This window comes from Oncorhynchus masou, chromosome 5 (assembly GCF_036934945.1).
Source record: "Oncorhynchus masou masou isolate Uvic2021 chromosome 5, UVic_Omas_1.1, whole genome shotgun sequence".
In the NCBI taxonomy this organism is placed as follows: Eukaryota; Metazoa; Chordata; class Actinopteri; order Salmoniformes; family Salmonidae; genus Oncorhynchus; species Oncorhynchus masou.
This window is the reverse complement of record NC_088216.1, coordinates 29403615-29430205: the sequence shown is the minus strand read 5'-3', so window position 1 is coordinate 29430205 and position 26591 is coordinate 29403615. Positions and strand designations below refer to the sequence as shown.

Below are 26591 nucleotides of genomic sequence, written 5' to 3'. Positions count from 1 at the left end.
TATGTACAGTTGAAGTCGGATGTTTACATACACCGTAGCCAAATACATTTAAACTCAGTTTTTCACAATTCCTGACATTTAAATACTGGTAAAAATCCCTCTCTTAGGTCATTTAAGATCCCCACTTTATTTTAAGAATGTGAAATGTCAGAATAACAGTAGAGAGAATGATTTATTTCAGCTTTTATTTCTTTCATCACATTCCCAGTGGGTCAGAAGTTTACATGCACTAAATTAGCATTTGGTAGCATTGCCTTTCAATTGTTTAACTTGGGTCAAATGTTTCAGGTAGCCTTCCATAAGCTTCCCACAATAAGTTGGGTGGATTTTGGCCCATTCCTCCTGACAGAGCTGGTGTAACTGAGTCAGGTTTGTAGGCCTCCTTGCTCACACCCGCTTTTTCAGTTCTGCCCACAAATTTTCTATGGGATTGTGGTCAGGGCTTTGATGGCCACTCCAATATCTAGACTTTGTTGTCCTCAAGCCATTTTGCCACACCTTTGGAAGTATGCTTGGAGTCATTGTCCATTTGGAACACCCATTTGCGATCAAGCTTTAACTTCCTGACTGATGTCTTGAGATGTTGCTTCAATATATCCACATAATTTTCCGTCCTCATGATGCCATCTATTTTGTAAAGTGCACCAGTCCCTCCTGCAGCAAAGGACCCCCACAACATGACGCTGCCACCCGTGTGCTTCACGGTTGGGATGGTGTTCTTTGGCTTGCAAGCCTCCCCCTTTTCCCTCCAAACATAACAATGGTCATTACGGTCAAACAATTCAATTTTTGTTTCATCAGACCAGAGAACATTTGTCTAAAAAGTACAATCTTTGTCCCCATGTGCAGTTGCAAACTGTAGTCTGGCTTTTATGTCGGTTTTGGAGCAGTGGCTTCTTCCTTGCTGAGCGGCCTTTCAGGTTATGTCTATATAGGACTCGTTTTACTGTGGATGTAGATACTTTTGTACCTGTTTCCTCCAGCATCTTCATATGGTCCCTTGCTGTTGTTCTGGGATTGATTTGCACTTTTTGCACCAAAGTACGTTAATCTCTAGGAGACAGAACGCGTCTCCTTCCTGAGAGGTATGACGGCTGCGTGGTCCCATGGTGTTTATACTTGCATATTATTGTTTGAACAGATGAATGTGGTACCTTAAGGCGTTTGGAAATTGCTCCCAAGGATGAACCAGACTTGTGGAGGTCTAACAATTTTATTCTGAGGTTTTGGCTGTTTTCTTTTTGATTTTCCCATGATATCAAGCAAAGAGGCACTGAGTTTGAAGGTAGGCCTTGATATACATCCACAGGTACACCTCCAATTGACTCAAATGATGTCAATTAGCCTATCAGAAGTTTCTAAAGACATGACATCATTTTCTGGAATTTTCCAAGCTGTTTAAAGGCACAGTCAACTTAGTGTATGCAAACTTCTGACCCACTGGATTGTGACACAGTGAAATAATCTGTCTGTAAACAATTGTTGGAAAAATTACTTGTCATGGTTGAAAAACAAGTTTTAATGACTCCAACCTAAGTGTATGTAAACTTCCGGATTCAACTGTAACTATCAACAACAAAAAAACACTATTTAAAATGGATGTCGCCATGTATGTCATTTGCTCGGAGCCATTGCTGCAAAGATGCCTTCTATTCAAGTCTATAAGTATAACAGTCCTACTCAACAGACCTTACGTTCTGTTTTTATTGGCAATTAGTGTCATCTCAGATAGTTTCATTGCTATTAAATTCATTCCAGACACGATGATATGCTTAACAAATGTTACGGTTAGAAATGTGTCAACGTTTTGGGTAAATGTCAGTGCTAAGGTTCAGGCTCAAGTTAGAGAATTTACAAGACAAGCGGTTAGCATAACATTTGCATTCATAGCCGTGTTTTTTAAATTTAACCTTTTTATTTAACTAGGTAAGTCAATGACGGCCTACCAAAAGGCTTCTTGCGGGTGCTGGGATTAAAAATAAATCAAATTTAAATATAGGACAAAACACACATCACGACAAGAGACAACACAACACTACATAAAGAGAGACCTACTAAGACAACATGGCAAGGCAGCAACACATGACAACACAGCATGGTAGCAACACAACATGACAACATGGTAGCAGCGCAAAACATGATACAAACTTTATTGGGCACAGACAACAGCACAAAGGGCAAGAAGGTAGAGACAACAATGCATCACGCAAAGCAGGCACAGCTGTCGGTAAGAGTGTCCATGAGTGGGACTTCTCCATGCCATGCCTGCTTGCTGTACCCATGTCAAGACAAGCGGTTAGAATAACATTGGTGGTCATAGCCCTGTGTAGGAGGACTTTACCACACCATGCCTGCTTCAGTTCAGCAGTTATGCCCATGTCATGTGACTTGGGTGGAGAGAATGCAGTTTGACGTGATGGGAGTGAGCAAACGTTCCATGCAATGTAGTGCGGTGCAATCATGCACAGTTACGTTCCCCGTCATCCTGTGTGTGTTTATTACAGTTCTGGCTGAGGAGCTGGCCAAGGGAGACGAGTCGTTTCAGGCCAGCCTGCGCTGCATGCTGTTGGACGGCAGCCTGCACGAAGTGGCCGGCCTCCTCTCCAAGTCCCTGTTTGGGGAGCCTCTGGTAAGACTGGCTCTCAGCCTTACTCCACTGTTAACTCTGCCTCTCCAACACCTTCATCTTTTTCACCCTCCTAGTTCATCACCTCTTATTTTCCCCCACTCCCTTTTCTCCTCCTTTTCCACATCCCCCTCTTTCTCCTTTTCCTCCTCTTCACCTTTCCTCTTCTCCCTTCACCTCCTTTTTCCTCCTCCCTCCTATAACTGATCTATGGAGACAAACACAGCCATTTAGCTCTGGGAGCAGCTGGAACATTTTTAGTTTATTTGACTTTTCCAGGAAATGTCCTCTGGGTTTTCTTTATGAAACAAGTTCTCTCAGCACAGAGTTGTTCATGTTGACTATTGAATCGATATGCTTTTAAGGGTTTGTTGCCATGTTAGTCTCCAGCGTCTTTGCATGAGGGCAAATGCCAGAAAATAGCCAAATATTAGTGTTAAATCTCAATTGACTTAACTTTGTTTTTATTGCTAAAATATTAATTACTTTTCAGATTAACGGACCGTTTCAATTGTATGATTTTATTTTGGCAGTGTGATTTGACATAAGTGTAGTTGAATGAATGGACAGCATTCTGGTGTCAGGAAACAAGTTTTCCTATCACACGAGGAGACTGTCCGTTAATTCAACTCCCAACAACAGATAACATTCAACTGTGAAACGCGAAGCCTGAACACCGGTGTCTTATCTGGCAACAAAAAAAGCATAGATATGAAATCAGTTTATTGTTCTCAAGTTGGCTGGAACCAGGGAGAAACAACCATGCTACTGCAGAAGGTATAAGAATCATAAGCGGCACTATTTATTTACCAGTGACTGTGCCATGTCTCTTGATACAGTCTAAAACCCTTTTGGAGATGCTTGCCGATATTATATGTGTTGTAATGTATTTCCTGTATCTTCTCTTCCTCAGAACGGCATCGTCACAAAGGACTTAACTAGATTAAAAATGCTTCTCTCAGAAATTGAAGTAAGTGTTTGTGTGAGGTGGTCTGGCCTTATGTTGGACTTTGGGCTATGAGTATTGATTATATTTAAAAGTGAATGACACTGCAGATGATTCACCTGTTGCAGTCCCCAGGAGGTCAACTATTTGTTTGAATAGACATTGAAATGTTATTGTCTTATGAATACAATACTTTCTCTCCACCCTCAGGCCATTCGTAGCGAGATGGTCACAGAATATACAGACGACAACGAGGAAGGTGAGCAAGTCATCCTCACTCGAAAAACTGATTTGGATGCATTTATTTATGTCAATGTTTAGACTTAACAACTTGCGCTCAACACACAGTCAGGCTCAATGCTCCGATTTGCTTCAAAAAGGAAAACTCATTTAACGCCTGGTTGCGGAATATTGAAAGACAAAGCCTTTTAAAGTTGGATTTCATTTTCACTTTGACTCTAGTCTCAAAAGCTTGACACTCAGTCCATATGTAGGTGGTTATGTACTGTGGGTGGGATGTTTTGTTGATGCAACGATGTCTTTGTGGTCAGAAGTACGGGATGGATGGCAGTTTCGCCCCCCGCCTAGAGGAGTCACCAGCAGTGAGGAGTACACGCTGTGTAAAAGGTAATGCTTTTGTGCGTTGCTAACTACGTGTTAACAGTAGCACAAGACCATAGTTCATATAATATATTACAAGACTAGTTTAACAAGTAATTGGCATGTTGTATGCAATCCCTTAATCACATTTGTACATTGAGTGGCCTTCATTTAAAGCCATTGTTATTGTACCAGTGTTATGTCCATGCTGCGAACATGGGTTTGCTTTACATGCAACTAAACATTAACACTGTTACCTAGCTAAGCAACAGACACAGGTTTTCAGTGTTGCTTCAGAGGGTGAGGCCCTTTGGCTTCAGGCCCTTGGGTTGGTTTCTCAGACTCTCTTAGAAATGAAAACCATGTAACAAGTTGACGCCACCTGGTTGAATATCCTGATGTCCTCCTCCAGGTTCCTGGAGCAGGGCCTGTGTCGCTACGGTGCCCAGTGCACGTCGGCCCACTCCCGGGAGGAGCTGATGGAGTGGCAGAAGCGCTACGCCTCGCGCCTCATCCGCCTCAAGCAGCAGCAGGAGAGCAAGCACTTCACGGAGAACTACATGGAGGCGCTCATCGAGAAGTGGATGAACTCTCTCTCCCCTGAGAAAGTGGTGAGTTAACCCTAGTCTCGTCACTTATCTATGGCCCTGTTAGAATATTATTAAAATACACCCCCCTTACTGGAAGTAATCACTGATTTAACTAGTGGACGATAAGCCGAGAAGCTGGTCATTTTGGGTCTTGTTCAAATACATTAAAACAAGCGCTTCTTTCCTTCCTCCCTTGAAGTAATCACTGATCTAACACACATTGAATGGTGGTCAGATCAGGGATTAGTCCTTCAAAGAAGGGAGGAAGTAAAGATGCTTGTTTTGGAACAGAGCCCCCGAGGCTGATACAGGTGGTAGATGCAGTGCTGTACTTTCAGCAAATATTGTCTTTTAGACTCGTTGACCCTTTCATCTGTCTACTTATCTGAAATACACTGCCCATTTTAAATGTACATTCTATTAAGCTGTTATGTCCTCATTTTAGCCTGGCTTTTATTTTGTTAAAACTCTCCTTAACTTGGCATGGATGGTCTTATGTTCTGTTCCTGCCGTAGCTGAGTGACTATTTGGATGGCGTCAGCGTGGAACACAGCTCCAACCTCTCCGTAACGGTCACCACCAAGAAATCAGCTCACTCCTGGACCTTCTCCCTGTTCTGCAAGGTAACAGGGGCTCTGTCTCACTCAATGTCAGCACCCCCAAATGCCACCCTATTCCTTATACACGGCACACTATTCCCTATGTAGTGCACTAGGGAATAGAGTGCTGTTTGGGATGAATTCATCCAATGGGTTCAAATCAAAAATATATTTCCAAAAGCACCTCACAAAGTAGATTTTGATTTGAAATCGTCTGGCTGTTATCTGTAGGCCGTACACGGCCATATCATTATAAGCAGCTTTGATAAAGACTGCTCCCACACACAGGCAGGCTCTACATGTTGATTTTGCCGGCGGTCTGGTCATGTCGACCTTTATCAAGACTTTCTCATATCACAGAATAATTGTGCCGAGGTCGTGTGTGGGAGTAGTTTGTATCATTGACTGAAGTAGTATTTTTTTCATTCCCAGCACCACAACAGGAGACCATGTACTTGTGCGTCTGAACATTCCCTCTCAAAGGCCAACGTTTTCATACATCCATTGATATACTCTTCGACTAACTGACTGACTGACTATGCTTCCGAAGAGCACCCACATGAGACGGAAATGATCTGCCTTTTATTGATTGCCCACTCACACTTTCTCCTCCCCCCAGCCTGTGAGGAAGCTGTACCGCATCGCCCTGCTCTACGACGCCCACCGACCCCATTTCTCCATCACGGGCGTGTCGGTCGGCGATGCCGGTGCCCAGCGGCTGCAGGCGGCGGCCGAGGGCTGCCAGGAGTGGACGGCGGGCGAGGAGGCGCTGGCGGCCAACAACGGCATGGACCACTGCGTCTACACGGTGGTGGTGGGCTTCAGCACCGAGATCTTCGGCACCTTCCGCCAGACCATAGTCTTCGACTTTGGCTCGGAGCCCGTGCTGATGCAGCGCATCATGGTGGACGCCGCCTCCATAGAAGGTTTTCAGTTATGACATACAACCTCAGAGAACCTCCCACCCCGCTCCCTCCCTCAGTAGTCCAAGTTTCTAACATCTAATAGAAAATAAAACTAAAATGACTTTGTTGGGTTATATTGATAATGGGTTGCATTTATGACATTTCTTATAAGGCCTCAAAGTGCTTAGCAATGTACTAGGAGGTAACTGACCTCACCTTATCCACCACAATGTGTAGCACCAACTGGAGGGATACGTCAGGATGTACAGTGCCTTCTGAAAGTATTCAGACCCCTTTTCCAGTTTGTTACGTTAACACCTTGTTCTAAAATTGCAAAAACAGTTTGTTTTTTTAAGTATTCAGACCCTTTACGGTCTTGAGTCTTCTTAGGTATGACACTACAGAATTTAGACTTATTTTACTCACTATTTCAGAAGTGCAAATGCAATGTCCAATGTTCTTCTTATCCTTTGGTCATGTAAAAAAAAAAATCTGGTTACTGGCCAGTCCTCATAGCTTTAGTAGCAGGCCAATATTTCCCATGATTTGGGCCAGGTGGAATCTGCGTGGGCAGAATTTTCCTAAGCTCCTCTTCCTGAACTGGAAGAGGATTTGAAATAAAATAATACTTGTATGAATCATAACATTCATAACACTGTTAGACATTATTATTACATTTTGTTTACAGACAAATGCATGAAAGCTATTGATAAGGTTCTATAGGATTGGAATAACAATATCAGGATTATATAGATCTCTGAGTAAGAAACCTGCAGATTCTGTCTAGCCTTACCCAAAATCCCCTGTGACTTAGAGTAAAATGTATATATGGCCCATGCGGGAATCAAACGCACAACCCTGGTCTTACCAACTGACCCATCAGAACCACTCAAGTGCAGGCCAATATTTCCTGATAACCCTCATGATCAAGTGTCAATATTAATGTTGGAAGGTGTGGTTTTCACAATAAACCCTCCCCTCTCCAGACCTGGAGCACCTAATGCAAGCCAGGCAGCAGCTCCTAATGACGGCCAAGCGCTGGGACCCGTCCTGCAAGACCATCGTGGAGTTCAGCCCCAACGAGACGGTGGACCTGGACCGCAGCCTGCTGGCCCGCTACCAGATCCCCCTGTCGGCCGACCAGCTCTTCACCCAGTCGGTGCTGGACAAGACCCTGACCCGGGACAACTACCAGGCCCGCCTGCACGACCTGCTCTACATCGAGGAGATCGCCCAGTACAAAGAAGTCAGCAAGTGAGTCTCTTTGTTGTTGTAGTCTGTTTCCAATCGGTCCTATTCTGAAAACCTTCAACCACTGACAATGGGTTGTATTGCTAAAAATAAACTTTTTAAATAGCACTTCCATTGCTGATGATAATTGTCTTTTAATTGTAAGGAGTGTGTACTGATTTTTGAGTCTGTTTTCTCAGAAGGGTTGGAGGTTTAGTCAGTCACCTCTTTATACCTGCAAATAGACATTTTAGTGTAGACAGTACGGAGCGACAGTCTGGATTGAGTGGAGACTGGCCCACCACAAGGTGTCAGAGTTGGTCTTCCACAGTGAAAGGGGTTGTGTGTGTGTGTGTGTGTGTGTGTGTGTGCACTGCACACGTGGCCAGGCTCACAGCTAAAGCCCTTTTTAATAATGCATATCTCCTCGGCATCCCCAGAGATTTCCCCAGAGCAGGAAATTTGTTTTAGAATAGAAGTAATTTATTGTGTATAAACTGAGGCGCCTCCCCAAAACCCCCCTGTAATTCAGCATCTGCTGCTCTCCTCAGTGGAAGGTAAGAAGGAGACCAGGTTATCACAGCAGTCCAATCCTGATTAAGACCAAATCAAAGGCCCCCAAAGCCTTCGCTTAGTCACCTGAGTTGAAGTAACCAGGGTTGCCCTCCCCCACTCTGTCACTGTTCCCCCTCATCACTGTTTTTGTCATTTGCCTGGGGCTGTGGAATGATGGGTTCCTTTTAATCTTCCAATTTAAAATTGAGGGACGGTTTCCTGGGAAACAGATTAAGCTGAGTCATGGACAAGAAGCATGCTCTATGGAGATGCTCTAGTTTTTAAAGGGCTTTTATGTCCAGGACAGGGCTTAATCTGTGTCTGGGAAGTGTGGCTTCGTGGGGTGTTCTTCAAGGGGAATCTGTTCATCAGAAAAAATAAAACTGAAATATCACATTTTACAAACGTATTCAGACCCTTTACTCAGTACTTTGTTGAAGCGCCTTTGGCATAAATTACAGCCTCAAGTCTTCCTTCATATGACGTGACATGCTTGACACACCTGTATTTGGGAAGTTTCTTCCATTCTTCTCTGCAGATCCTCTCAAGCTCTGTCAGGTTGGATGGGGAGCACAGCTATTTTCAGGTCTCTCCAGAGATGTTTGATCGGCTTCCAAGTCCAGGCTCTGGCTGGGTCACTCAAGGACGTTCAGAGACTTGTCCCGGAGCCACTCCTGTGTTGTCTTGGCTATGTGCTTAAGACATTGTCCTGTTGGAAGGTGAACTTTCAACCCAGTCTGAGGTCCTGAGCGCTCTGGAGCAGGTTCTCTCTGTACTTTGCTCTGTTCATCTTTCCCTCAATCCCAACTAGTCTCCCAAGTCCCTGCTGCTGAAAAAAAAACCTGTGGCATGATGCTGCCACCATGCTTCACTGTAGGGATGGTGCCAGGTTTCCTTCAGATGTGATGCTGGCATTCAGGCCAAAGAGTTGAATCTTGGTTTCATCAGACCGGAGAATCTTGTTTTCTCATGGTCTGGGAGTCCTTTAGGTGCCTTTTTGCTAAACGCCAGCGGGCTGTCATGCGTGTTTTACTGAGGAGAGGCTTCCACCTGGCCACTCTACCATAAAGGCTTGATTGGTGGAGTGCTGTAGAGATGGTTGTCCTTCTGGAAGTTTCTCCCATTTCCACAGAGGAACTCTGGAGCTCTGCCAGAATGATGATCGGGTTCTTGGTCACCTCCCTGATTAAGGCCTTCTCCCCTGATTGGCCAGTTGGACAGCTCTAGGAAGAGTCTTGGTGGTTCCAAACTTATTCCATTTAAGAATGATGGAGGCCTCTGTGTTCTTGGACCTTCAATGCTGCAGAATTTTTTTGGTACCCTTCTCCAGATCTGTGCCTCGACTCAATCCTATCTTGAAGTTTTACGGACAATTCCTTCGACCTCGTGGCTTGGATTTTGCTCTGACATGCAGGACATTATATGTAGATTGGACATGATTTTGAAAGGCAAACACATCAATCAATTGAATTTACCACATTTTGGACATCTCACGGGTGATCAATGGAAACATGATACACCTGAGCTCAACTTCCAAGCCTCATAAAAAGGGTCTGAATACTTATGTAAATAAGGTATTTAAAAAAAAATATATATATATATATATATATATACAGTGCCTTGCGAAAGTATTCGGCCCCCTTGAACTTTGCGACCTTTTGCCACATTTCACGCTTCAAACATAAAGATATAAAACTGTATGTTTTTGTGAAGAATCAACAAGTGGGACACAATCATGAAGTGGAAGGACATTTATTGGATATTTCAAACTTTTTTAACAAATCAAAAACGGAAAAATTGGGTGTGCAAAATTATTCAGCCCCTTTACTTTCAGTGCAGCAAACTCTCTCCAGAAGTTCAGTGAGGATCTCTGAATTATCCAATGTTGACCTAAATGACTAATGATATTGATAAATACAATCCACCTGTGTGTAATCAAGTCTCCGTATAAATGCACCTGCACTGTGATAGTCTCAGAGGTCCGTTAAAAGCGCAGAGAGCATCATGAAGAACAAGGAAACACCAGGCAGGTCCGAGATACTGTTGTGAAGAAGTTTAAAGCCGGATTTGGATACAAAAAGATTTCCCAAGCTTTAAACATCCCAAGGTGCACTGTGCAAGCGATAATATTGAAATGGAAGGAGTATCAGACAACTGCAAATCTACCAAGACCTGGCCGTCCCTCAACTTTCAGCTCGTACAAGGAGAAGACTAATCCGAGATGCAGCCAAGAGGCCCATGATCACTCTGGATGAACTGCAGAGATCTACAGCTGAGGTGGGAGACTCTGTCCATAGGACAACAGTCGTATATTGCACAAATCTGGCCTTTATGGAAGAGTGGCAAGAAGAAAGCCATTTCTTAAAGATATCCATAAAAAGTGTCGTTTAAAGTTTGCCACAAGCCACCTGGGAGACACACCAAACATGTGGAAGAAGATGAAACCAAAATTGAACTTTTTGGCAACAATGCAAAACGTTATGTTTGGCGTAAAAGCAACACAACTCATCACCCTGAACACACCATACCCACTGTCAAACATGGTGGTGGCAGCATAATGGTTTGGGCCTGCTTTTCTTCAGCAGGGACAAGGAACATGGTTAAAATTGATGGGAAGATGGATGGAGCCAAATACAGGACCATTCTGGAAGAAAACCTGATGGAGTCTGCAAAAGACCTGAGACTGGGACGGAGATTTGTCTTCCAACAAGACAATGATCCAAAACATAAAGCAAAATCTACAATGGAATGGTTCAAAAATAAACATATCCAGGTGTTAGAATGGCCAAGTCAAAGTCCAAACCTGAATCCAATCGGGAATCTGTGGAAAGAACTGAAAACTTCTGTTCACAAATGCTCTCCATCCAACCTCACTGAGCTCGAGCTGTTTTGCAGGTGGAATGGGAAAAAATGTCAGTCTCTCGATGTGCAAAACTGATAGAGACATACCCCAAGCGACTTACAGCTGTAATCGCAGCAAAAGGTGGCGCTACAAAGTATTAACTTAAGGGGGCTGAATAATTTTGCACGCCCAATTTTTCCGTTTTTGATTTGTTAAAAAAGTTTGAAATATCCAATAAATGTCGTTCCATTTCATGATTGTGTCCCACTTGTTGTTGATTCTTCACAAAAAAATACAGTTTTCTATCTTTACGTTTGAAGCCTGAAATGTGGCAAAAGGTCGCAAAGTTCAAGGGGGCCGAATACTTTCGCATGGCACTGTATATATAATTTTTTTGTCTAAACCTGTTTTCTCTGTTGTTATTGGGTGTTGTGGGTGGGTGGGGGGGATATTAAAACCATTTTAGAATAACAAAGTGGAAAAAGTTAAGGGGTCTAAATACTTTATGAATGAACTGTAATTGATAATACACAATAATATTATGCTATATAATATGAATATTGTATCTATAATATAGTCTAACGTCCCTGTCAAATACTCTCCCAGTATTGCTGTCTCGATAAGAGATATTGTTCTCTGAGAAAGTAATTTTGGCTGTCCATGAACCACCCATGACTACATGGCCCAACTCGTGTCCTTTTTCTCCTCAAACCAGTGATTATTCAACAATCAATCTGCAATGCTCTCTAAGGGCCCGACCTAAAGGACACCTGAAGCTGAAACATATGGTCCAAGTCCGTGCCACTCCGCTAAAATCGAAAGTGTTGAATTGGTAGATTTTCATGCCAAACAGGAGATCCTTCTACCCAACACAAACATGTTTCAACCACTAACAGCTGTCTATGTGAATGCCTCTGGGCAAAAAGTTTGTCCTGTAAACCGCATGGTTTAGGCCCTCTTCGGATCACAACTGCTGTTTACATTTAAATAATGTGAAATGGTCAAATTTCTAGAAGTGAAGCAGTTGCATTGATTCCACCTTATTCCAGTTAAACATGGTGCATATTTTCGACACGACAACTCCAGTCCCATTTCATTGCTATCCATCTTTGCTACCGTCCCACCCTCTCCCCTCCCAAGTTCCTACATCAAAGTCGCCTCAGCACTGGATAACAAGGCTAATGTCTAACTTCGCTTAGGCCTACTCTCCCCTTTCGTCAGTCACATTAGCCTTTTCTAACAATGCTAATGCTCCCATTCCTAACCTCATTTCTGGCTAATGATGCTAACTCTCCTCTCCCACCAGGTTCAACATCAAAGTCAACCTCCAGCTGGTCACTAGCTTCATGCTGACGGGCATCTCGGGTGGCGCCAAGTATGCCCAGAACGGGCAGCTCTTCGCCCGCTTCAAGCTGACGGAGACGCTGTCGGAGGACACGCTGGCGGGCCGCCTTGTCATGACCAAGGTGAACTCTGTCTTGCTGCTGCCCCTGGCCCGCCAGGAGTGGTGCAGCCAGCCCCCGGGGGTCAAGGAGCGGGTCTACGAGGCCTGCATCGAGGAGAAGACCAAGGACTACATCTTCCTGCGGATATGCAAGGACTGCTGCGAGGAGCTGGGCTTGATACCCGATAGGGAACTGCAGGTATGGACAAAATAAATTGTTGTATAACACTGTGATTGACATAGCAACAAGTTGCTACAGAAGAGTTGATTGGTTAGAATATATTTGATTTTTCAACTTAGATTTATAAAATGGCAGCTGCCACAATAGGTGTTTGTCTATTTATTTTTGTGGGTAGGTTATTGGCTGAACGGATCCAAAGTCCAGTATGGAGTCAGTGCCATTCTAGCCTTGTTGCAATATGGAGGATGTTTGTTACCTTTAGTTCAATACAACACACAACTTCTCCCTTGACATGGAGTCATACTCGAAAAGCTTGTTCATGTCACCACGGACAGAGGAGATGGCATAGAAATTATTCTCTGAGTCGGGTGAATGGTTTAAACCTCTTAAAGGCCCACCACCCCATCCTTTCGATCTCCCATTCCATTGTGTCCTCTGCCATTTTGAGAGTTGAGAAATCATTAATGAAAGCCTCACCTCTCCACCTCTCCAACGTCTGATGCTTTAGCGAAAGCAAACTCTCAGGGTGAAAGGTCCCCGTATCGATTACCACTTCACAAAGGTTAGCGCCGTCAACAGCAAGGCTGGCTCTCCAGGGAAAATTGCACTCTGCCAGCGCGGCGAGAGATCCAGATTACTTTGCCCAGTGGCGGCTGAAGGCTGATCTTTCTCTCCGGTGTGAATGATGGGTTGGCGGGGGGAAAGCGAGACCCGGGCATGAGCAATTATCCAAACAAGCCTGTTGCTGGGAAAATAATCTGTCCGTCGTGTTTTGGAGCGAGCCGTTTGGTTGCCTTTCTATCTCTTTGCTCTTTGTCCTTATCTTCTTGCCATTTAGAATGTCTCTCTCTCTCTCCTCAATGTTTAAAAAAATATATTTTTATTCATAAATCTTTCTCTTTCGGTGTCCTTTTATCCCTCATTCTCCACACTTTACTGCTGGCTACTGTACCTGTTAGCAGCTCATGTCTGGCTAAGTGATTCGGACAGGGTCTGTGGCGATGGGGGAATTAAAGCTAGCTCTCTAGCCACCCTGTGGAAACCCACGCTATTATGAAATGAAACAGCAGTTTGTCAGGGGGAGAACGTGCCACCTAGCCTTCCCTAGTTATCAACGAAGACCCTTGATTGCCAAGCAGACTGACCGCAGATAAGGAACAAATGTAGGGACGGAATCACAGAACCTAGACAATATAACTGAATTCAACAATAAAAACAATTGTTGAACTTTGTGTAGCTGTTAGCGACGAAGCTAATGAAAAATATTTTGGTCGACCGAAAGGCTTTCCCAAAAACCTTCTTAGTTAAGCACAAAGCAGCCTATGCTCACCTGGAAGAATATCATGATTATTTGCATTAATCCAGTAGGTATGTGTTTGGCAAATTCTACCATCACGTGTGCTCTACAAAAACATCCCTAGCCTCTTTCTAGGTGTACAAGGGAATTAAAGGGTAACTACACTAGGGCTGTATAAAATCTGCAATGCGGAGGGAGGACACGGAATCACAGAAGTGCACAAGTTCATCATAAGACATGAACAGAATGCAGTAATGATTCGGTATGTAGCCGTTAGCGATGATGCTAATGAAAAGTATTCAGGTAAATGGGGAAAGCCTTTTCCAAAAACCTTCTCAATTAAATGTTAACTACACAAAGTAGCCTATGCTTACCTAACAAAATGATATACAGTGGCTATTTATTTTGCAAACTCTACCGTCACGTGCGCTACAAAAATATATCTAAGCAACAGCTTCTTCCAAGGTACACACTCAAATTTAAAGGGTAATAAGTACACAAATCTACATTTCTCAATGTTTTTCCAGGACTCAAAAGTGGTTTCCTGATATGGTTTGAGTATTGTTGTGGGCTTCAAACATCCAATTTAGTTGTTTTTTCTATTTAAAAAAGAGTGAAAACCTGAAGGGGGGGGACCTGTGAAACATTAGACAGATTTCATAGGACCTTTATAAATGGCTGCTTGTCCATGAAAAGGAGCGTGGGAGATCAACAGTTTCAATTCGTAACAACCATTTTAGCATTGTGTTGATAGGTCATTGGGTAATATTTCAGTTGTGCAGTTGTTTAGAGCCAATTGTTTCCAGCTGAGCCTCCTCTAAAATGGCTCTTTATTTAGTCTCAACACTTGGATTGAGTGACCTAAATAAGTGACCACACTGACTGCTTCTGACCTGACAACGACTAACCAAGACCACTTCTGTCTTCTGGCCGTGGCCACACTGTCCATGAGGACCCACTCCTGTGTTCCCCTCTGCCCCAGGTGGAGCTGCAGTTTCAGTTGAACCGCCTGCCCCTGTGTGAGATGCACTATGCTCTGGACCGCATCAAAGACAACGGCATCCTGTTCCCAGACACCAGCCTTACCCCCACCATTCCCTGGAGCCCCAACAGGTATGCACGCACGCGCACACACACATTTCCTGGAGCCCCAACTGGTACGCGCACACACAATCCCTGGAGCCCCAACAGGTATGCACGCACGCGCACACACATTTCCCGGAGCCCCAACAGGTATGCACACACACATTTCCCGGAGCCCCAACGGGTACGCTCGCGCGCACGATTCCCGGAGCCCCAACGGGTACGCTCGCGATTCCCGGAGCCCCAGCGGGTACGCACGCGCGCACGATTCCCGGAGCCCCAACGGGTACGCTCGCGCGCACGATTCCCGGAGCTCCAACGGGTACGCTCGCGATTCCCGGAGCCCCAGCGGGTACGCACGCGCGATTCCCGGAGCCCCAGCGGGTACGCTCGCGCGCACGATTCCCGGAGCCCCAGCGGGTACGCTCGCGTGCACGATTCCCGGAGCCCCAGCGGGTACTATCCAACCCACCCTAGACCAGGGGTATTCAAATCTGAGCCTGGAGGTCTGCTGTTCTGTTGTACCTGATAATTAATTGCAACCATCTGGTGTCCCAGGTCTAAATCTGTCATTGAGGGAAATAATGAAAATCAGAAGTGGCACTGGCTCCGTGTTCCAGATTTGAATTTGCTTGACATAGATCCTTCAACCCCTGTTCCATGGTGTGTAAACAGGTTCAGGACAGCCATTGCTAATCAGCATCTGCCCAACAGGCCCCTTACTCACCTCCATTGATCCATGTGAGGTTTTGATACATTTTGTCAGAGGACATTTTTTTAAAGAATACTCCTTTAGGTTAAATATAGAAGTCTCCCTAAAACATGCATGGTAAATTAGCTTTGCTAATACCTTCACATCGGAATAAAGTTGAGAAAGGAGACCGGGACTAGCTGCCCTCGCTGACTAGGTGGGTATTTTTTTTAAAGCTGTTAGTTCTCCCGGCTAAAGTCGTACAACTAATCGTTATTGACACAAACCCAAGAGTCAACAAAGTCAAGACTAATCTCATGCTTCCAAATAACTAATTGATCTGGTTTCCTGACTATGATTAACACTGTATAGGCTTTGGTTAAAGATTTCATGCGCTAGAACTTTTGCTACTGAAAGATCAGCAAGTCAGGTTCTTCTTCCTGCGTTATATATGTGTTTTGCAGTGGTGGCCACAATTTAAATGCATAAAGGGGAAACACTTACAATATTGCCAATGGTTATTAGTACAATCACCACCTTAACTAGCTCCATATGGAAGTAACCAATTTGGATAAAGTCCCTAAGTACTATGGGTCCATGTGTGCTTCACCTCATTAAGATAATGGTATGAGAATGAGTGCTGTTAAAAATGGGTTTGAAATAATATGGAAAGTGTTGCTTGTTAGAGTAAGTAGGTTGTATTGCTTGTTACTTGTTATGTAGGCCTAACAAAGCCCCTGCCTTGCCTGACTGCATGGTGGCTATTGACTGCCATGTTGATTGGCCATGAATAAGCTAATTGGCCAGCGCCAATGTGCTTGTCTCCCGTGTCTGGGTTTCTCAGACCAGCTGTGCACCCTGTGTGTGTCTGTTTGTTTCACCCCCAATACACAGTGCTTTTGATCAGCCAGCCATTCCAAGACCTCAACCCTCCTCACCCCTCTTCCCTCAGACCTCATTACTCTGTGTGTGAGCCTACCAGCTCAGTTTTAAACCCTGACCCGGCTCTCCGTTCATCCCCGCTGATCCCTGAATCCGTCCCTCTGCCCTACCTATTCACATTCCATTCACGGTGCTTACAGCTGCCTTAGTATGGCTGGGCCTGTATACGATCGACCGGGCGGGCTGTTCGACTCCACTTGGCCACCGCTTTCTAATGAGGACCGAGATGCTCGTAGACTGTGAGACTGGTCCATGGTTTATCAGACTTAAGAGGGTGTGTTGGTGTGCTTTGGTGGGGTTTGGTGTGTGTGTGGACCGATGTCCCCCTCCTTGTGTCAGAAACCCCATGAGCGATGATGCTTGTTCGCCAGCCAGCCGACTTAGTGACAATGTGAATATCATCTTCCTCCTCCATTCTCCCTCCCGTATGTCATCCCCTCTCTCTCTCTGCCATCCCACAGGCAGTGGGACGAGCAGCTGGACCCGCGTCTCAACGCCAAGCAGAAGGAGGCCATCCTGGCCATCACCACGCCTCTGACCATCCCCCTGCCCCCTGTGCTCATCATCGGGCCCTACGGCACGGGCAAGACCTTCACCCTGGCACAGGCCGTCAAGCACATCCTCAAGCAGGACGATAGCAGGTGAGGCGGGCACCACACGCCAACTCCTCTACGGCCAGATGGGTTGCTCTAAAAGGGCGAAAGGGCAAAGGTTACTGCTGCTCCCGGGGCTTTAGGCGGCCTTGGATTTGACAGTTAAGAAAACACTCAGGGTGTCATTGTTAAGTTGGGTGTATCATCCGATCAGAATGTGTCACTGAAGGCAATTGGGGAGATGTGTGTGTGTGTGTGGATTAAGGGAATGTCAGTTGATTAGGATTGAGGCAGCGATTGTTTGGATGGTTAATCTCCAATCAAGTGAACCATGTGTTCAATTGAATTGTCATTACAATGGCCTGTTATCTCAGTTCCAACAGAATTCCATGTTGTAATAGAATGCAAAATGCCCTGAAGACTCCCGCTCTTCCACTTTTTGCCCCTTCTCTTGTTAGTACGGCGAGGCGCTGACAGGAAATGTATATTGGCTCGTGTAAAAATAGGAAACAACAATGTTTCCTGTGTTTTTTTTTTTTTTAAATCATAAATACATTGTGGCATTTGGCCTTGAACATAAGATATTTTTATTTTATAAAGCCTTCATACATAATAAAAATATATGTAATGAAAAATGTGTAGGAATACTATATTCATCTGAAACTTTCCAATGTTAAATATTATATGGTGGGAATGAATTATGGATGTTTTAAAAGCCGATACAAGGAGGGTGATTGACCCCTATAGACAGTTGTTCATCATGATGTTAACTTTCTGAGAAATAGGAACATGCGGTCAAGTGCACAACGTTCCTGCAACTCTGTTTAAGGGACGTGTTAACATGTTCACCTCAAAATAAATGTTCTAGAATTGTCTGTATTGCCTCAACGCAGAAACGGTAGGTGTTCTCACTTCTATTCAGTGATTCTCCGACATACCTACTTGTCTTTCATTTTTATGGCCTTGGAGTTTTTCCTTGGTCAGATCAGGTGGTCAACAAAATCTCCTGGCCATATTTATTTGGTAAAGATCTCTTAAGTACTGACACATTTATCCCCGTTCTTTCGCAGGGTCCTCATTTGCACCCATTCCAACAGTGCAGCTGACCTGTACATAAAGGACTACCTTCATCCATACGTGGAAGCGGGCAACGCACACGCAAGACCTCTCAGGTAAGGGTCTGTAGAAACGCTCTACAAGGGGTTTGCAGCACCTCTTCAGAACACTGATGCCCTCATAAGACACAATACTTGCTATATTCCAAGATATTCATTCTTTTTTTGGCTGTTACAGTACCCAACCTGCCGCCTGAAATCAATCCACACCTCTTGTGAGCAGTGTGCTTTCAGGCATTCAGTTCTCCCTGCTGGCTGTAGCCTGAGGCATCAACAAACCCAAATCCACTCGTAGTTGTATCGACTGCATGGAATCGCAGTCAAAATCAATCATCAATCAATCAATCAAATGTATTTATAAAGCTCTTTTTACATCAGCAGATGTCACAAAGTGCTGTTCAGAAACCCAAACCGAAACTATACCGAAACCCTCGGATCTTTCTAAGGAGACGTGTCCTGGCCCCACAACACAGCAGCTGTGACATAAAGACTCCTACATTCCTCCATTTCTCACCTACACTCAATCTCCTTCCCTCAACTACTGCTTCAGTGACTTCTAATCACAATAACTGTAATCCAGCCCCCCCCAAAAATCAAAATGTATCCCTGACTTCTAGCCAGACCCCATGTTGCAGTGAAGGCCCAGAGGGGGAAACAAATGACTTGTTACACTTGACTGATGGCCTGATACCAAGTGCTGTGTTGGGAATCCCACTGTAATCGCCATGTAATTGGGCTATCAGCCAATTTCTCCCGGGGCTTTGTGTGCTTAGCCAAGTGAGGAGGCCGTAAGTGTGCATGCTGAAGGCGATACCCAGACAGTTCTTTACGCCCGCTAAACCCTGTCGAGGCACACAACCCCGTAGGGAATGAGGCCAGATGCAACCAATGGAGTGATATGAAAATGTCAGGACAGTTGCAAAATGCTAAAACTATGAAATGTTGAGATGTTGCTAATTTGTGTCACTACTTGTCAGTTGCAAGTACAGGAATTAAAATTAAAATAAATAAATAATTACAATCATATTAAAACCAGTAAATAGATACTTCTCAAAGTAAATATCTGCTACTTTTGATTTTGTCGGCCCAGTTTGTCTGTAATTAACCATCCCCACTGTGTCCTCTCTCTCTGCTCCCCCAGGGTATACTTCAGGAACCGCTGGGTGAAGACTGTCCACCCGTTGGTGCAGCAGTACTGTCTGATCTCTAACACACAGTACACTTTCCAGATGCCCGAGAGAGAGGACATCCTCCGGCACCGCGTGGTGGTGGTCACCCTCAGCACCTCCCAGTACCTCTGCCAGCTGGACTTGGAGCCAGGTGAGTGGCTACCCGCTGACGTAGCATATACAGCAAACGTATCATACACAGGTGCGATAACTACTTGACACAAGGAGCTGTATAGCCAGGAACAAGTGAGCAATGCAACTGCAAACTGCCTGTTGAAATGGCTTAGGCTACATGCACATTTTCTTCGTTTACCAAGCAGTTTTGTTTTAAAGTCAACGGAATGACAACGGGGCCTTAAAACGATCCAGACACCCCACGTCCCCGTAGCTACATGACACATCTCAAACCCGCCCCAGCGCGCCTTTAGATCAGCCGCCACCCCTTCCCCGTAACGGCAGGAGGCGGTGGAGAGAGGAAAGAAGTCATTTTAAGATGGAGTTAAAAAGACGATGAAAACAAACCAATTTGTCAGCAGCGAGCTAATAACCGTCTCTAATGTGTCAGCGGAGGGCTTTGTCTGTTTTTTAGGAACACTGTCTGCCTGTATTGCATGCACTTCACTTTATTAGCCCCCCCCCCCCTCGCGTTTCATCTGTCTCCCGCATTCGCCGTTGATGAAAACCGTCGACAAATGAGGCAATTGGGAGCCCCTCCCACTCCTTTGTAGTGATAACAAATCACCAATCCAGTACACATGTCGATCAGGTTGCGTTGACTCATCTGTTTTTGTTTGGGCTTGTTAATCCCCTCTCCTTCTCTATGGGCCAGGCTTTTGGCAGCCAATGATTTGTCTGTGTGTGTGAGATGACCGAGAGAACTACATTTTTCTCCTAAATAGTCTACCTCCTAACACCACCGCACCCCCCCAGGGCTCTCCTTCCTCCCCCAGCTCAGGCCAAATTCCACAGCCATCGTTAGACAAATCAAATCAAATTTTATTTGTCACATACACATGGTTAGCAGATGTTAATGCGAGTGTAGCGAAATGCTTGTGCTTCTAGTTCTGACAATGCAGTAATAACCAACAAGTAATCTAACAATTCCTAAACTACTGTCTTATACACAGTGTAAGTGGATAAAGAATATGTACATAAGGATATATGAATGAGTGATGGTACAGAGCAGCATAGGCAAGATACAGTAGATGGTATCGAGTACAGTATATACATATGAGATGAGTATGTAAACAAAGTGGCATAGTTAAAGTGGCTAGTGATACATGTATTACATAAGGATGCAGTCGATGATATAGAGTACAGTATATACGTATGCATATGAGATGAATAATGTAGGGTAAGTAACATTATATAAGGTAGCATTGTTTAAAGTGGCTAGTGATATATTTACATCATTTCCCATCAATTCCCATTATTAAAGTGGCTGGAGTTGAGTCAGTGTCAGTGTGTTGGCAGCAGCCACTCAATGTTAGTGGTGGCTGTTTAACAGTCTGATGGCCTTGAGATAGAAGCTGTTTTTCAGTCTCTCGGTCCCAGCTTTGATGCACCTGTACTGACCACGCCTTCTGGATGATAGCGGGGTGAACAGGCAGTGGCTCGGGTGGTTGACGTCCTTGATGATCTTTATGGCCTTCCTGTAACATCGGGTGGTGTAGGTGTCCTGTAGGGCAGGTAGACATATGATGATAGCGGGTATGGAGAAATGCAATTTGTCCCCTGGTTCTTAGACGGCCCAGTAAGGCATGTGCACGATTAAGTACAACCCCACCCCCACCCACCCTCCTTTCATGTCCGACTGCCCCCGATCATTAACAGAACCTGCCTTCCTACCCTCTTACGCCCAGCCTCGGTACATTACAGACCCTTACGTAATTATCACTGTACATCCTGTACATCCATTCCTGTCCATTATGCGCTGTTTTGCCTATTTATGAGGGTGGAGCTGTGGCACTAACTTCACCTTAGGCTGGGGTTAGATGGCTGGGTTATAGTTGTTAATAATGACTCTTATGACAATGGGAGGTGAATTTATGGCACTTTGGTGTCTTTGTAGACTCTTAACTGACATACAGGGTGCCGTACACAAACAGCCCTACTACAATATATAGCAAAATGTGCTTTATATTTAATCTCTTGCTCAAGTGCAACTGCAGTTCCAACGCTCAACATGAATACAATCTTTGTTGTGCATTTTGCTAAATAATTAGTTGTAAAGATAAATATTGTAAATATGGGGTTACACTATACAGAACGTGAATGCATTCCACTCCTGTCTGGTTTTTAAAATATATTCTGACGCCCTCAATTGATCCGTTTCTCCACCACCATACTTTACTATTCTTGTGGAAATGTTGCGGCGTTTGGACTTGGCTGTACAGTGGTTGTTTCTTCCACCTCTCCCTGCTTGCTCTGCTCCGACAGTCCTCGACTATGCCGTTTCATCCTCATGTGCCAAGCAGCGTTTGAGCCCCTTTTTTTTAAATCAGGGTTACCGCTCGATACCTATCAAACGTCTGCAATACCAGCTTTAGTGTGTATAGCGGCTACTGTCTGAAGCTGAGAAAGAGACGGAGAGATGTGGCAGAAGACAGGCCCGCATTTATCTTTTTCCTGTGTATTTTTTATTTTATTTTTTTGCTGTCTGTGCAATCACAAAGCCAGACGGACGAGAAACCAACAACAACAAAAAAAAAGTCTGTACATAACCTTCTCCTCATGGACTGAGAAATGTTTGAGTATTTTAAATCCGGGATGCCACCGCTCAAACCCTTTCAAACGTCAGCGAAACCAGCATTGGTGTGTAGTGGCTACTGTTGAAGATGGATAGACAGAAGGGGTAGAAGATAAACCAACCTTTTTTGCTGGAACAATAAGCACAGCTAAAGTAGGCCTACAAGTTTACAGAACGAATAGTACATGAGAGCATTCGTCAATAGTTTGTTTGGAGTTAAAAAGTTCATGTTTGTCAATTTTGAATATTTAAAGTGCATAGCACTAGTCACAAATAAGACCATCGCATTGGGAACGTTGGACCCCGATCCAAAAGGACCAAACTGCAAAGCTACATAGCAGATCTATACCACACGATATCGAAATCAATCATTATCCAATGAGGTTGTGATGTTACATGTGTCAATGGGTATTACCGACGGCATTCACCATAAGCACCGCCACAGAACAAGACCGTTTGTTTCAAGGTGTCTAATGAATCCTCACCTCGTGGTAATTAATGGGCCATTTAACGGTGCTCTGACTGAAATGGTTTGTGTTCTTCTGTGTCCGCAGGGCTCTTCTCTCACATCCTATTGGACGAGGCGGCCCAGGCCATGGAGTGTGAGACCATCATGCCTTTCGCGCTGGCCAGCAAAAGCACCCGCATCGTGCTGGCTGGAGACCACATGCAGGTAAAACTGCGGTTTAGGATGATGTCATTGGTTTGAACAAACTCTGACCTTTTGAAAAAAAAACTCACTGTAAGTCCTTTTTTTTTTAGGGTCAGGTCACAGAGTGGAAAAACTTGCGGCCTTACTTGTATTCTCTCATGCAAATGACCTCCGAGTTCTGCAGGCCTTTGCCAAGCCAGCAAATAAAAACCAGTGTATCGCCAAAGTCCTTTACATTTCCGTGTGCTTTGGACTCCGTCGTTAGCCTGAGGCTAACTTCACGTTGACCGCGAGTGAAACAGACGTAGGAAAGAAAGAACTTGGCCGAGAGAGCATGTTTACCATTCACAGTCCAGTCAGACGAGGTAAACTAAACTCCCCCTGTCAGTCAAGCTTTGTGGAACACTCCAAAGTAGCCCCTCATTTCCGTTTCTTTTTGTGTTCTGGACATTGTGTTTATTGAGTGCGACAGGACTAAGAGTAGGCATTAGATGAATAAACCCCGCGGGAGTTTAACCATACGATAACGGTTGTAATTATTTTTCTACTCGTTCTTGCGCTCTCTCTCAGAAGGAGCAACGCCTCGAAACATGCTCAATTCCCTTCTCCTGCCTTTCCTCCTGCCATTTTCTTTCTCTCTTGCTCTCTCTCTCGGTCTCCCTCTGTCTACCTCTCTCTCTCCCTCTACATCTAAATCTGTTGCACATTGTCTGTGCGCTGCATGTCTGTTACCGAGGAGGATTTCTTTGCCCCTCATCCTACTCTCTTCTCTGTTATCACTGTTCATTATCGGATGTTTTTTTGTCCCGCAGCTGAATGAAGCAGGCTGAGAATAGTGAATGAAGGTTCACGGCTCCTATTGACTTCAGGTCTTCTATTCACTGTGTGGGCCTGGTTCAGCCAGGCTTTTAAAATTTCCCCTGAGACTGGAAGGACCAACCTTGAGCTAAATTACCACAAACACAAAACAATCTAGTTCAGCCAGTGTCAGATTAGAGATAATTGCTATTGGGGGGATTGTGTGTCTTAAGCGCATCTTAATCAAATCAAACTTTATTTGTCACATGCGCCGAAATACAACAAGTGTAGACCTTACCGTGTAGACCTAAGCCCTTAACCAACAGTGCCATTCAAGAAATATTTATATAAAACTGAAGTAAAAAATAATAAAAAGTAACACAACACAATAACGTACGTATATACTGGGGGTACCGGTACCGAGTCAGTGTGCGGGGGTACAGGTTAGTTGAGGTAATTTGTAGGTAGGGGTGAAGGGACTGCATAGATAATTAACATTGAGTAGCAGCAGTGTACAAAATAAATGGAGGGGGGGTGTCAATGTAAATAGTAAGTCTTATGACTTGGGGGTAGAAGCTGTTGAGGTTTTTTTTCCTAGACTTGGCGCTCCGGTACCGCTTGCCGTGCAGTAGCAGAGAACACAGTCTATAACTTGGGTGACTGGAGTCTCTGATTTTATGGGCTTTCCTCTGACACCGTCTATTCTATAGGTCCTGGATGGCAGGAAGTTTGGCCCCAGTAATGTACTGGGCTGTTCGCACTACCCTCTGTAGCGCCTTACGGTCAGATGCCGAGCAGTTGCCATACCAGGCAGTGATGCAACTGGTCAGGATGCGCTCGTAGAACCTTTTGAGGATCTGGGGACCCATGCCAAATCTTTTCAGTCTCCTGAGGGGAAAAGCTTTGTCGTGCCCTCTTCACGACTGTCTTGGTCTGTTTGGACCATGATAGTTCGTTGGTGATGTGGACACCAAGGAACTTAACTCTCATCCCGCTCCACTACAGCCCTGTCAATGTTAATGGGGGCCTGTTCAGCCTGTATTATCCTGTACTCTATGATTAGCTCCTTTTTATCTTGCTCACATTGAGGGAGAGGTTGTTGTCCTGGCACCACACTGCCAGGTCTCTGACCTCCTTCCTATAGGCTGTCTCATCGTTGTCGGTGATCAAGCCTACCACTGTTGTGTCATCAGCAAACTTAATGATGGTTTTGGAGTCATGTTTGGCCACTCAGTCGTGGGTTAACAAGGAGTACAGGACGGGACTAAGTACACACCCCTGAGGGGCCCCAGTGTTGAAGATCAGCGTGGCAGACATGTTGTTGCCTTCCCTTACCACCTGGGGGCGGCCGGTAAAGAAGCCCATGATCCAGTTGCAGAGGGAGGTGTTTAGTCCCAGGGTCCTTAGCTTAGTGATGAGCTTTGTGGGCACTGTGGTGTTGAACGCTGAGCTGTAGTCAATGAACAACTTTCTCATATAGGTGTTATTTTTGTGTAGGTGGGAAAGGGCAGTGTGGAGTTAGATTGAGATTGCGTCATCTGTTGGGACGGTATGCGAATTGGAGTGGGTCTAGGGTGTCCGGAGGAGGCTCTTGATGTGAGCCATGACCAGCCTTTCAAGGCACTTCATGGCTACTGACGTGCCACGGGGCGGTAATCATTTAGGCAGGTTACCTTCACCTCCTTGGCCATGTTGGTATTACAGACTCGGTCAAGGAGAGGTTGAAAATGTCAGTGAAGACACTTGCCAATTGGTCCATGCATGCTTTGAGTAGACGTCCTGGTAATCCGTCTGACCCCGCAGCTTTGTGAATGTTGACCTGTCTAAAGGTCTTGCTCTAATCGGCTACCGAGAGCGTTATCACACAGTCGTCCAAAACAGCTGGTGTTCACGTGCATGCTTCAGTGTTGCTTGCCTCGAAGCGAGCATAAAAGGCATTTAGCTTGTCTGGTAGGCTCGCATCACTGGGCAGCTCGTGTCTGGGTTTCCCTTTGTAGTCTGTAATAGTTTTCAAAGATGCTGCTGAGGATATCTTTCGGAGCTTTAACTATTTTATTATTTGTTATTGTTGCATTGTCGAAGGAACCTGCAAGTTAGCATTTAGTTGGACAGTGTATACTAGAGGTCAACCGATTAATTGGAATGGCCGATTTCAAGTTTTCATAACAATCGGTATCGGCATTTTTGGATGCCCATTTTATTTTGCAATCCATGACGAGACTGCGTGGCAGGCTGACCACCTGTTACGTGAGTGCACGTATAAAGGAGCCATGGTTGCTTGCTAGCATTAAACTTATCTTATCGAAACAATCAATCTTAACATCATCTCTAGTTAACTACACATGGTTGATGATATTACTAGTTTAACTAGCTTATCCTGTGTTGCATATAATCAATGCCCGAAGTTGTCACTTCTCTTGCGTTCAGTGTAAGCAGAGTCCGGGTATAAGCGGCAGTTTGGTTTGCATGGCTCGTTGCGAACTGTGTGAAGACCATATGTTCCTAACAAAGACCGTAATTAATTTGCCAGAATTTTACATAATTATGACATAACATTGAAGGTTGTGCAATGTAACAGCAATATTTAGACTTGGGGTTTCCACCCATTCGATAAAATACGGAACGGTTCCATATTTCACTGAAAGAATAAACGTTTTGTTTTCGAAATGATAGTTTCCGGAGTTGATCATATTAATGACCAATGGCTCGTATTTCTGTGTTATTATATGATTTGATAGAGCAGTCTGACTGAGCGGTGGTAGGCAGCAGCAGGCTCATAAGCATTCATTCAAACCGCACTTTCCTTCGTTTGCCAGCAGCATTTCGCAATGCCTGAAGCACAGCATTGTTTGTGACTTCAAGCCTATCAACTCCCGAGATTAGGCTGGCAATACTAAAGTGCCTATAAGAACATCCAATAGTCAAAGGTATATGAAATACAAATGGTATATAGAGAAATAGTCCTATAATAACTACAACCTAAA

The 26591-nt window shown here is 44.7% G+C and overlaps 1 protein-coding gene across 1 annotated transcript in view; it reads left to right on the top strand.

Moving 5' to 3' along the window:
• LOC135539359 (probable helicase with zinc finger domain) overlaps positions 1 to 26591 on the top strand; it is a 63524-nt gene that overhangs the window by 7094 nt on the left and 29839 nt on the right. Inside the window, 14 exon segments of the mRNA XM_064965188.1 lie at positions 2505 to 2629; positions 3540 to 3596; positions 3783 to 3831; positions 4124 to 4199; positions 4585 to 4783; positions 5278 to 5385; positions 5981 to 6287; positions 7253 to 7520; positions 12200 to 12536; positions 14798 to 14928; positions 16993 to 17172; positions 18195 to 18296; positions 19381 to 19559; positions 22712 to 22830. Coding sequence (XP_064821260.1) covers positions 2505 to 2629; positions 3540 to 3596; positions 3783 to 3831; positions 4124 to 4199; positions 4585 to 4783; positions 5278 to 5385; positions 5981 to 6287; positions 7253 to 7520; positions 12200 to 12536; positions 14798 to 14928; positions 16993 to 17172; positions 18195 to 18296; positions 19381 to 19559; positions 22712 to 22830 — 2237 coding nt within the window.